Here is a 13163-nt window from a genome sequence, read left to right as displayed (position 1 = left end):
ATAGTTTATTCACATTTGTCGCATAATCCATCATCTACTGCATATTCTGTATATTTTAACTAATAAAATGTGTTTATAACTTAAACGGTTCAAAAGTTACAATAAAACCAGTGACACCTGTTGCCACGCATTGGAAGGCTGTTTGAAAAGGTTCACTTGTTGCTTATTGCTATATATGGGTGCTAAAATGAGATTCAATCAATATCCACACAGTATTAACTAGTGTAAAAATGACAAAACAATAAAGTTATACTACCACAAATTGTGCTGCATTACACCACATAATTTGCCTTTTCGTGCTGCATGATTTACGCAGCCCTACCGCATAATTTGGCCCTCCCCTGCCACCGAATTACAGTGGGCCTGAATACATATGTGAAATCATTTTATTTTAGCTTTACCCTCAAAGACCTACAGTTGAGAAGAAGGCGTGCATTATAAAACAGTCTTAAACATGTCTATTTCAGTATTTGCATTCCAATATTAACTGTGCATTTACTTTAATAAAGTCAGTTTCTTAATTCAAACATACCTGTCATAGATGTTGGACCTGGTGTTATTGTAAAAGGAAAACATTTGGAAAAAATTAATAACGATTATTGACTTCACACTGTCACAGGCAGCATGCCACGACTATAATGTTGCAGAGCCAAATCTAAGCATTTTCTACGACTAACAATTATAGACATATACAATCAAATTTTTAACAAGTAAATTAGCATGGCCAAGTTGACTGCAAGCCAAGGGCCGGACGTCAGCATTGCAGACTCAATGGGAAGCAGTCATTGGCACTGTGACGCGAACATAAATATATGTAGGGCCACTGGAATTATGCAATTGTGAAGCTGTAGCGGTTTTCATATCCACATTTCCCACAAAATACATCATCTGCTTCATAATCTATATATTTTAACAAATAAACTTTGTTTATAGCTCAAACGGTTCAAAGGTTACTAAAAATCCAATGACGTACTGTCCCGCATTGGAAGGCAATTTAAAAAGGTTCACTGGTATCTTATTGCTATATATGGGTACTAAAATGAGATTCAATCAATATCCAGACAGTATTAACAAGTTAAAATGATTTTTTTTTAAAGTAATACTACCACAAAATGTGCTGCATTACACCACATAATTTGCCTTTTTTTGCAGCATAATTTGCTCCACCGTACCACATTATTTGGCCGTACCCTGCAGCGAAATCCAGTGGCCCTGAATAAAATTGTGAAATCCTTTTATTTTAGCTTAACCCTAAAAAGACCCACTATTGAGAAGAAGACCTGCATTATAAAACAGTCTTAAACATGTCTATTTTGGCATTTGCATCCAAGTTTAACTGTTCTTTTACTTCACTAAAGTCAGTTACTTGATTCAAACATACCTGTTCCAGCTGTAAAGGTTGGACCTGAGGTTGCGGAACAAGGAAAACAATTCAAAATGATTATTGACTTCACACTGTCACACACAGCTTGCCATGAATAAAATCTTACAAAACCAAATCTAAGCATTTCTAAAATTTACATTTATAGACATACAATCAATCTTCTTACAAGTAAATGAGCATGGCCAATTTGACCACAAGCTAAGGGACAGACGTCAGCATTGCAGACTCAATGGGAAGCAGTCAATGGCCTTGTGACGCTAACATGAATATATTGGGGGCCCCAGGAATCATGCGATAGCGCAGCTGCAGTGGTTTTCGCATATTTATAGATTATACCAATTTGCCACATAAACCATCAGCTGCTGCATAATCTGTATATTTAAAAAATAAATTGCTTAAGCTTAAACGGTCCAAAAAGTTACTAAAAATAAAGTGACGTGTTACCACGCAGTGGAAGGCCCTTTGAAAAGGTTCACTGGTTGCTTATTGCTATATACGGGTTCTAAATTGAGATGCAACCAATGTCCAGACACCACCAAGGGCACCTAAAAACTGAGGCATGGGAGTAGTCTGCTGTCGATGTAGTAAATTTTTTATACCGGAATAGGTCTACCTCTGCCAAGCTATAGAAAACCAGGCTTGATGCTAATCCCATCGTCCTGTTTCCTTTCATTACTGGCACACCTAACTGTGCCATGGTCAAACCCTGCGATACCAAATGGGATGATGGACGGAGTGCCTGAGCAAATCAAACACTCACCCCCAGTCAATTGATCTGGGTTTAATCCATCATCATTCTTTAGCTCACTCCACCACCCCAGTTCAGACATGGCCATATGCAAATCAGTCTGACCCTGTGCCTCATGGGAACAGTCCAGTCCGAACTGCCAAGCCATGTCTTTCCTGGACCGGAAACAAGCATCCTGGGACCGGTTTCGGATTCATAAACCTCATGAATCCAGTGGTAGAGTGAGCAAGGGACCCACGTCTGGGCATACCCTGCCAATTCAGGGCGAACAAAGCAATACCAAAGGGGATGATGGATGGTCAAAGCCTTGTGCATGGCTTTGGGAGAGATGTACAACAGCTGTAGAAGGCCAGCCTACAGTTCAAGCTTCATTTACGGGTTGGTAAACTAAGTCTTTAATGAGTAGATTCTTACGCAGGGGATTTATTCAGCACCTTTCTTTGGTAATTTCTACTAGGGATGAAAGCTGTTCTTCTATTTTCCCAGGAGAGACAATATAGGCTTCAGGGTATCTGGTAGGAGATTGGTTAACCTGGGGTAGAACTCCTTTAAAATGGATTGAATCCTATCTTCTCCCTGGTGATTAACTGAAGAATTCCAGACCTGGTCAGGGCTTTGCAAATGCTTTTGATTTGGCGGGTGTTGTTTTTTAGAGGTTGTTCCCCATTCTACCCTTTTCCTTTTTTCCACCTTTGGGTTTTAAACTTTTGTCTCCACCCTCAGTCTGCATTCTAGTTTGAAGATGGCTGGCGGGGTTATTACAGGCAGCAATAGGGTACCATGGAACTACTGGTTGTGTCGGCTGCTAAACCTCAGACCCTCCCCTTGTCAGCTCTTGAAATGTAACCACGCGGGAGGTGGCGGGAGTGAGGAAAGCGACATCCTGCTTTCAGTCAGTTCTATTTATTTAAAACTCCAACAGCTTACTGTAAAAAGGCATCAAGGGGGGTACCGGTGGTCAGAGGTGCTCGGTTTGTCTTACGTTTCACCATCCCAGTAAGGTTAGTGGCCAGCTCAGGGTTTAATACAATATGGTGGTAATGTTTGTGTCCCTCAAACAGCCGCGGCCCGTGGAGGGAAGTCCTTGGGGCAAGAAGGCAGGGCGGGGGAGGGGCAGGGTGGGGGTCCTAAACACCGGAATATGGATAATGTGAGGTAAGTAAACAATTTAATAAATAAAACAAATTTTGTAGCGCATCCTGCATCGCAAAACGCGATGCAGGGCACGCTATGAAATTCATTTTATTTATTAAATTGTTTACTTACCTCACATTATCCATATTCCGGTGTTTAGCACCCCCTACCCTGCCCCTCCCCCGCCCCGCCTTCCTGCCCCACGGAACTCCCTCCATGGGCCGCGGTTGCCCTCAACTAAATTAGCCATAGAAATTGCACAGTACAGTTTTGTCGGCCCTCCTGCAATGAAACTACAAGGGGGATCGGCCTTGTTCGGCCATGGACGGGCACAAACAGATCTACCCTTGGCCTGTGCTTTGACCTGGCACACCTGTGCATGGCCTCCACTGCAGGAGTGTCTCTGTGCCTTTACAACGTTGGTAAGGCTGAACTTGCCTCCTGTGCACACAGAGAATGATAGGGGACTGAGTCACACTCAAGGCCGCACCAGCAAACAGAGTAGGAAGCCAGGAATTGCAGCGGGCCTCAGAGGACCCCTGTAAAAATGTCCCACGCTGTGGGAGTGTCTCTGTGCCTTTATGGCATCTGCAAGGCTGGCCCAGCCTTCCACACCACAGAGAATACTGGGGGACCGAGTCACACTCCAGTCTGCACCAGCCATCAGAGCAGGAAGTAAAGCAGACATCGGAGGATCCCTGTGGAAATGTCCCGCACTGCAGGAGTGTCTTGGTGCCCTTACACATCTCTAAGGCTTACCCTGCCTCCCTCGCCACAGAGAATGCTGGAGGACTGAGTCCTACCTTGGCCTGCACCAGCCAACAGAGCAGGAAGTGCAGGGGGACTCGGATGGCCCCTGTGGAAACGATTATTGACTTTGCACTGTCACAGGCAGCTTGCCATGAATACAATGGTGCAAAACCTATACTAAGCATTTCTATAACTAACAAATATAGACAGATGCAATCAATCTTCTTACAAGAAAATGAGCAAGGCCAGGTTAACTGCACTAAGAAATTGTGCTTTATAGCTCCTCCCCACCACAATTTAACTCACAGCTACGTTTATCTATGTTTATCGACTTGAACTCTAATAGCCTTGAATACCGTTTTTCCACCCACGCTTATGAACGTCTACATCAAGATATACTAATAAAAAAATACCTAAAGGTCCACACACACATCCATTATTATGTATATTTAGACTGCCAAGGTGCAACTTGACATGGGCCCATCCAATCGTCAATACATCTGCATCACCGAAGAATTTGGCGTGAACTCGGCAATGAAAATCATGGTGGTCTTACTGTTTGACTTTTCCCTCCATAGGCACAAATCGGCTTCTTAAACGACCTCTGTTGCTGAGTCATTCTAGATTTCTTGTCAGTTCTCCAGCTCTATTTAGGGCTGGAGAAATGAATGTGGGATTGACAAAAGCATCCAATTACTTTCAGTATTCTTCAGTCAGTACTGCCAAAAAAGGAAACATTTTCCATCTGTGCATGCATGTGAGGGGAGGAGCAGGGAGGTGCTTCTGCTACAAACAGAGGATCTCCCCCTCCATCAGGGCTGGATGTTCACAGCCTGGCTTTGTGCAAAGGCCGCTGTCAAGCGCCCAGCACACATGTTGTGTCGTAAGTAAGGAGTTCCAGTATTCTTGGTTAGGTTATAGATGATAACTTTATTGAGATTAGATGTTCGGATAGATTTTCAAATACAGATGTAATCAACCCCACCAGGAGCAACCTCTCTGCTGCTCAGCCCAGGATCCAACTGACAATCCCACTCACAACAATCCACGCATTCCAATGACATCACCATCCACACTAACATTCTATTCTCACTGGCTGAACAGCAGAGGCAGAGAAACAGGGAAGATGGAAGGTAAAAACCTCAGATATAACAACACACTTCTCCCTCGCTAGGAGAGGCTACTGCACATCAGCCACCTTGCCCTGCTCTGTCTCAGGGACAGGCTGTGGAACATCTACTGCCCTCTGCATTGCATGGTGCGGGATTCCACCAGCAATCAGCTCTGCCCTCTACCTGCTCTCTGTGATGATAGCCTAGCTCCCACCCAAAAATGACACCCTCGTACCATCCGATCATTTATACCCTCCCTCCTCCAGCCGTCAGTCCTTTTTAAAACAATCCCCACCCACCGTCATTCGCTTAAAGCCACCCTGCCGCCTCCTGCAACACATTAATTGTTTACCACCCTACTCCTTGTTGATGTAACTATCAACCTTCTCCTATGCCCCCCCCCACATAATGTTGAAAATCCTACTGCACAGCAGCGCACGCTTCTGCGTAAAGGAAATCAAAGCAACGGTCTATGGTGCAGTCAACGCTGCCATTGCCATAGCGCTTTGTTTTGATTTACTTTAAGTTGGCTTTGCTAATGCTTGTATTATTAGTACAGAAATTCGTCATCACTCTAGCGCCTTATATTAAAGCGGTATCCTATCGATCCACCACCAACTTTTGTTCCAGCCGAAAACCATTTTCTAAGCTTTATGTTTCGAGTCGGACCGTATATTGACCACTCCACTCACGAGTCTCATCAGTGGTTCACGTGTGGCTTTCTGTTTAGGAAGGATGGCACTGCAGCGGGTTAAGAGAAGACCTAAACATGGTAGCTTTCATTTATTGCATCTTTAGGCTGCCGTCCATCAAAGTGGCACTTGACAGGAAAGCGGTCTCTGGACCTATTGTGCTCGCCTACGGGCACGTTTGATTCCAGGATGTTATTCGCTATATTGCTTCTGCTCCCTTATTGACGTCAGTATTCTTAGTCACATAATAGCCACAGCAGCCGACTTTGAAGCTGCGGAAACAGGGTTTGGGTCTCGGCTGGAACCCTTTGTTGGCTTTTAATTTGGTCCTCTGTTAATGTATATTGTCGCACTCTTCCATTGCCGTGGAAATGGATTGCACCAAGTTGTTTTGCACAATTTCCCATCCTAATTAACTTTTGCATTTCTAAGATCTTATGGGTTTATTTACACTACCATATAGATACCGGTGCACCCCTCTGTTAGATTATGAGATAAACATCACTCCCATTCATTTCCCAGTTTAGGTTGCTTTTTGGAATATCAGTGGCTCATTAGATAATCTGCATACTTCCTTTTCTTGCAGCAAGCCATGATAAGATAAGCTTCTAATGTGTTTAAAGCATTGAACCCATGGTTTCTCTGCAATAAAGATTCTCATCTGCCTTTTGCAATGGCATTAGTCTATTTGTGAGTTTAGCATTAAGCGGATTGGGTTTGTGAGATTAATCGGGAGGTCAAGGGAGCTGTGAGTCCCCCTATAAATGGTGGATAAAGTGCTTTAGGTCTTGGCTACACGCTTTCTTAATATATATTTTTTAAGTTGTGTAAAAGCGCCAAAGTATGAATATCAAGTTGCCTGTTCCAAACTTTGTGAAACCCAATGAACAAATGGTTTACTTTACATGAATATTAGCTATTATTGTGTTTGTGAGTTAACTAGAGCAGTTGACACCTGTCCAGCCCTGTGTATACTGTGTGTCTATAAAACTTGCGCGCACTGGGTGTGTGTCTTTAAGCATGTACTGGCCGAGCGTGCACAATGAATATGTGCCACAGTGTGAACAGAGCCAGAAGATAGGGAAAACCTATTGGCTTTAATAATGCTTATTTTCAATCACAGCCATCTGGTTGCAAAGCCAAACTGGGGATGTTCTGAAAACTGCTGGGAATGCATTTCGCCGATGGCTTGCCTTTGGCTTTGCATTCTTTTATTGCTCACAGTTGCTTTCTTTCTGTTTGCTGGCTTAATTTTGTTTTAACCTGTCCAACATGCCTTTGTCCGTGGAGTATAGTCTTTTTCCCACCTCTGTGACTGGCTTCTTAGTTTCTTCCACGAGTACTTGCTTTTCAGAACCCTATTTTTTCTCTTTTTTCTGAAGCACTCCATGAGAGTGCATGTCATGTTTATTCTAGCTGTCTCCCTTGTTTGCTTCTCTGCCTTCTTCTCCATGTCGCTCTCAAGCACATTGTGCTTCTGTGCATCCGCTACGCTCCACGTAGTGTTTTACCCTTATAACCACTAGGTTTACACATTTTCATAAGATAAGAATCTCCATGAGTTCCACCACATGGGGTTTGCCATTCAGTTCTGTGCAATCGGGCCTTATTTTGGGCAATGTAACACTCTGCAATTCAAAAAGCCAACCCTTTAGTCTCTAAACATGTTCCAGGTTAAGGATTGCATTACAAAACTAACTAGTACATAACCTTTCACTAGTGCACTTGTAAGTAAGAAGGCCCTACGTGATGTTTATATTTAAAATACTGGCGAGTCTGATGTGGGTTTCTGTGCAACGTCTTAATTTATCAGGATTTTACCTTTATTCCAAAAGATGTATGTATTAGAGCTATCTCAAACTGAGCTGCTGAAATAAAAAGCATTTTCAATGAATAGGTCACGCAATTGGCATTGTAAGTGATAATGCCTTTTATTTATGTGTTTTTCAAAGCAACACATATAAAAGGCATTGTCATTTCTAATGTTAGTATCTCAAACTCTTGCAAATGTGTGACCACTTTAATAGTGGCCGCACCCCATTCTTTAGACGCTGTTCGCCATATGCAGGTTACAGTGAGCAACGTCTAAAGAAAGGGGTGCTTAAGAAAGGGGCAACATTAAAGTGAAAGTGCGTATGGGGTGCTTTTACACAAAGTGTACAAATAAATAAAGATAGCTTTTGTAGGATGGCCGGTGAACTGAAATTAATTAAACAAATAAATAAGCGCGGCCACTAAAGTGAAAGTGGATCATGCCATAAATTAAATATTTAAATAAGAGCAGCTGCTATAGTTAAAGCGGACCACGCTGGAAATGAGTAAATACATAACTAATAACAATATAAAAGGTGGCGGCGTGCTGCACAGTCATGGGTGGAATAGGGAAGATCATTAAAGGATATAGTCCTCACCGACTAGAGTAAAAAGTAAAAAGACAAGTCGTTATGGGTGGTTACAAATGCAGACAAGGCGGTACCAAGGAGGGACTACTAAGCCTATTCATGAAAGAAAAGCAACTATTTCGAAAGGATAGTAACAGGAGCCAATTGAAAAGATGGGTAGCAAATGGGAGGAGCTTCTATACAATACCTCAATACAGTATGCCCTGCAGAGCAGCGCATGCGTGGCACAGGCTCAACCTAAAAACAACTGTAATCTCGAAGAGCGAGTACAGGTGCGTAGCCATCGTAAGTAGAACGCTGCTTTTGAGGTGGTCTGTCGGCCGGACATGGCCTCTAACTCAGAGAATCCCAGCCGCCCGCCTGCCAGCACAGTGTCCACAGAATGTAAGGACAATAAAACTAATCAGTGGATGGGGAGATGGCTGCAGATAGGTATTCTCTGAGCCAGGGCAGGAAGCACCCAGGGGATCAAGGGCCAGCCTCCTTGGATCACAACTGACACCCATCCTGACAGGGAAGCATTTTTTGCAGCGCCTATTGCTGCAAATTTTACCACCATGTCTAAGAGAGGCAGAATCGCGGGCTAAAGCTTTGGTCTGTGGCAGGACTTTAAGTGGGCTGGGACTCACCGGTGCTGAGCGACAGCAGTTTTTTGAAGGAGGCCTCGAAAAGGGTCTCTATCGGGCTCTGTTTTGTGCCCTGGTACAGGCGGTCTGTTTTTTTCCGGACTGCAGTGACATCAGGCATATCATGGGCACTGCTCACACTGCTTACTTCTCACTAATGGAGAAGTTGCGCCATGACGTCATGCCAGGTGAGCGTTGTAGGGGAAGTAAAATCCTTTAAAAGATAGTCATTTTCTCTCCAGAATTCCCATCTCTTTTTGAAACACAGGAGCAGCACCATTGTCGTGGTGTCACCAGGACTTTAAGTGGAAGCTTTTACAATATTATATACAAGCCAAAGTTGCTGCTTATTTAGCTTATACAACTAACAACCATTGACAAAGCCAATAGTCCTGACTTGTTGTACGTAGGTTCTTACTTGTTGTATCATATATCTGGGTGCAACAACAGTAACAGCAAAATACATGTTGGGCGGCACATTATGTTAAGCACAGGTTTTTCGCTGAAGCCACGCCCTTAATTACATTGGTCATGCCCCCTTGAGAGACCCCCCCAGTTTTTTCATCCCACTTAAAGCCCGGGTCTGTGGTATCTGTACTGAGGGGGAGGCAGCAAGAGAAAGAGCGAGTGGGGGTGGAGAGTAGACTGACAGCTAGACTATCTTAAGACAAGTATGACACTTTTCCTATATAGAGCCATTCGCAGCCCCCTCTTGGGTCCCCTCCAAACTGACAAGTCTGAGAAATAAACTGCATACAACGAGCTGAACCATATGTTACAGGAACAGTGTAAAGATGAAACACAGGGCATTCTTCATGTCAAGCAGGCAGCAGCTAAAAGATGCAAACTCGGTGGCCATGTGCTGTGAAATGAATGTGATAACTGCCTCATTCAAAGAGCCTGGTTTGCAGCTTCAGGCACTGTGTGCACTCTGCATACTGCTTGTTAATGCAGCACTGCCAGGGTGTGTGTGTGTTTCCCAGCCTCCCAGTTTTAAAGGCAGTCGAAGCACACCAAGCTAAAGGGTTTGCTTAGAGTCCGCTCTTATGGCCAAGGCGGGTTTGAACTCAGCCCTGCTGGGTCTATTTTATTTAGGTCTCGCTGCCATTGCTTTGCAAGGCCTGCAGTATATACTTTAGCGTGGAAGCTTTGTGGAAGCTCCGCCCACTCTCTGTCCATTGGCTTTTATCTTAAATGCTGCCTTCTGATTGGTTTGCGGCTTGTTAGTCCCTCCTCATTCATCATTTGTATACTTCCACGGCTACCAGCCCCTTTACTTCAAAAAAGGTATTTTTCTTCTCCTGCCTTCCCCCTCCCCTCCTGCAGTCCATGACTTCTCAGACCACACCAGCCCCCCACTCCGGTAGTGCCTTCTTTCCACCCACACTTCCAAATCTAATGCAACAGGTCTAGCGTAAATGCGAGTCCTATTGCATTTTCAATGCTTGCTTATAAAGTCTTTTCTGTGACGTACAAGACGGATTGGATATCCCGGCATGCCTCTGTTTGCACTTGTGCCTCGCTGTTTTTTTTAAGAGCTTCAGGGCCGGCTCTAGGCTCATGGTGGCCCTGTGCAGGGAGCGTAGGTGGGGGCCCTGGAATAGGGGGTCCGGACGGGGCGGAGCTCAGGAATGTGTTTTCAATGATCTAGGTGTCTACAGTCTAATCCCCTGCAATAAACTATTTTAAAGTGAAGCCTGCTCGAGAGAAAACAAAGTATAATTAGAGGAGGTATAATACAGCAATATATGGTAGACACTCGAGCACAAGAACAAACGTTACGTTCGTAGGCAAAGGCAATGGTGCACTTGTGCAAGTATCAAAGCAAACAAAATGCCATTACCACGCAGTCCCCGGCAACACTCACTCGAAAGATCTGCCAAGGTGCCCTTTTTGTCAACTGGAGAGCATCATTATATTCCCACCCAGCCAGGTAGATTTGTCCACACACGCCCACTGCATTAATCTGAAGAGGATCAAGTGCACAAAGTCTTCAGAGCATCACCCCCATTGGGCACACCATGCCATGCAAGGTGTAGATGGCAAGGGGTCATCTCTGAGGGGGGGACTCTATGCAGGCAGTAGAAGGCAAGGCGTCTTCTTTTCTGGGAAGTGCTGTGCCAAGAGTAGAAGGCAGAGGTCATCTCTGGGGGGCATGCTACGCAGGGAATAAATAGAAGGCAGGGGGGGTGGAGTCTTCTCTAGGGGCTCGGTGAAGTGGTTAGAGAAAAGGGAAAGGGAAGTGCTTTAAATGGGAAGATACTGCCCGGTACGGCATGCCTGCACTTCCTGAATGTGAAGGGTAGAGTATCTGCACCTCTCAGCACTGCTGTAACATATTTAATGGGAGAGCACTAGCACTTCTCAGGAGCAAGCAGGTACTCTAATTAGTGAGTGCCTGCAATTCAATATTTCCATTTCACGCACTGAGGCCTGAACAAAGGGTATTTTGGTCATCTGTCACCTTGCTCCTTTGTTCTTGACTCAGTACAGGGGTTGGGCTCAGGACGCACAGGGATCCGTGTTTTTGAGATGGAGCCTGAGACCAGGGATGAGCCTTGTAAATAATGCCTAATATAGAATTATGTCGTGGGGCATAGGATTTAGGAAGAATTAAGCCAGCTTGACTCGAGCCTGGCTGGAGGTGCACCTGCCCGAAGATGGCCCTCAGGGCGTGTTTTCATTTGTGTGCCCCAGTGCCGCCACTGCACTGCCACATTTTTTACTTAAACTTACTACTTAGTCAGTAATACACAGGCAATGCGGAGATCTATCAGTTCCTCTTCACACGGCCTGACCTCCTCTCCAAATAATCTATTAAAAAGAGAGATGGCACTGACACAGAACAGTCACGTGACAGGCAGTCTGTTATATTTCATTTTGTGCACGCTACGTGACAGAATTAACCCAAACGGCTGAACATCAATGCACGCCGCTTATCGAAAAGGGACACGTGCGATAAAATGACACGTAAAATCTAAGACACTTTAATCTTCCGGTCCGGATAAACAACATCGTTAATATAAATCAGATTTATGTTCATATTGTATGCTGGAGGGAACTTTGCCATTAACCAAGGCGTATCTCGCTGCTCGTATGTCACCCTTCAACTCAACAAGCACGGCTAGTGCATATAAAAGGCAGCCAGAAACAAACACTCACGCAAACAACCACACATTCGCGTGCTCACGAACGCACAAATGTGCATGCACGCACACACGCACTCACGCACAACAGGAACACACACACACACACGTTAAGGAGCACACAGACGCATGCATTCGTGAGTTTTCGGTTATGCACAGGCACACACTCAAATGTGCATACACACGCGTGTCGTGAACATGCATAATGCAGACAAACCATTCAGTATTGACTACGCTGCGCATCTGAGACATGTTGTTAACACTCACATAACTAGGCAGCTCAACTGGAAAGACAGGCGATTACATTATAAATATTTTGTGAGCAGTCTCATCTCAGAGACAGAGGCAGACTCTCACCGTTCCAAATTTGAAGGGTCGGACTCGGGGAAGAGTCGAGATAGGTGTTCTCTGTCTGATGATCGGGTGGCGACGTTAATTGTTCTTTATTCTCAATCTCACACGATGACGATGCACCGCTCACTCACGTCATGCACTCTCCCTGGCGGGAGCGTGACCACCGTAACGCGTCACTGATCGGCTATGAGCAGAAGGTGCACAGTTGCGCACTGCGCACAGCGCGCGGGGGCTGTCCCAGGGCCGTCACGTCATAGTAGGGCTAAGATTGACGGCCCTGGGACCCAAACTGCTGGCTGGCTGGGCAAGTGAAACCAAACTGAAAACAACAACGCTCACGCTGCCATTGCCCGGAGGCCGCCAAATCCTGCCAGGGGGCCGCCAGACAGTGATCCTTCCGATCCGATCCTCGTCGTGGCGGCCCCTGGGGTTTGGCGGCCCTGTGCAGGTGCACACTTTGCACATGCCTAGGGCCGGCCCTGAAATATGCTCCCTCCTCGCTTCAGGGCTGGCCACACGCTTTCATTGCAGTGGATCGGGAGCCACAATAGCCATATGTGTGAGAAGTACCAGCAGCGTCACTCTTGTGGCCTGGGAAGGGCATGTCACCACTGCGTGTGCAGAAGTTGCAGAGACTGCTACAGCGAGGAGTACTTCAAGGTATTCCGAATCAGTAGGCTATAGCTGCCTCCCCCTCCTTACCGCTCGTTTCAGTTACAGTGTTAACAGTTTTTTCCTTAACCTGCGCTTTCTAGTTCATGGCAACCGTGTGCTTTTCTTTGTATGCGGCTCATTGTATTTACAGTATTTTTTTT

General features: G+C 45.2%; 1 protein-coding gene across 1 annotated transcript in view; it reads right to left on the bottom strand.

The window, feature by feature from the left end:
* MUC19 (mucin 19, oligomeric) overlaps positions 1-13163 on the bottom strand; it is a 1331159-nt gene that overhangs the window by 1009292 nt on the left and 308704 nt on the right. Inside the window, exons 49-50 of the mRNA XM_078649731.1 lie at positions 1382-1405; positions 533-550 (exon numbers count right to left, since the gene is read on the bottom strand). Coding sequence (XP_078505857.1) covers positions 533-550; positions 1382-1405 — 42 coding nt within the window. The remainder of the gene's footprint in view (positions 1-532; positions 551-1381; positions 1406-13163) is intronic.

This window comes from Lissotriton helveticus, chromosome 1_1, assembly GCF_964261635.1.
Source record: "Lissotriton helveticus chromosome 1_1, aLisHel1.1, whole genome shotgun sequence".
Taxonomy (NCBI): domain Eukaryota; kingdom Metazoa; phylum Chordata; class Amphibia; order Caudata; family Salamandridae; genus Lissotriton; species Lissotriton helveticus.
Note: the sequence above shows the minus strand (reverse complement) of the source record. Positions and strands in the feature narration are given on the sequence as shown.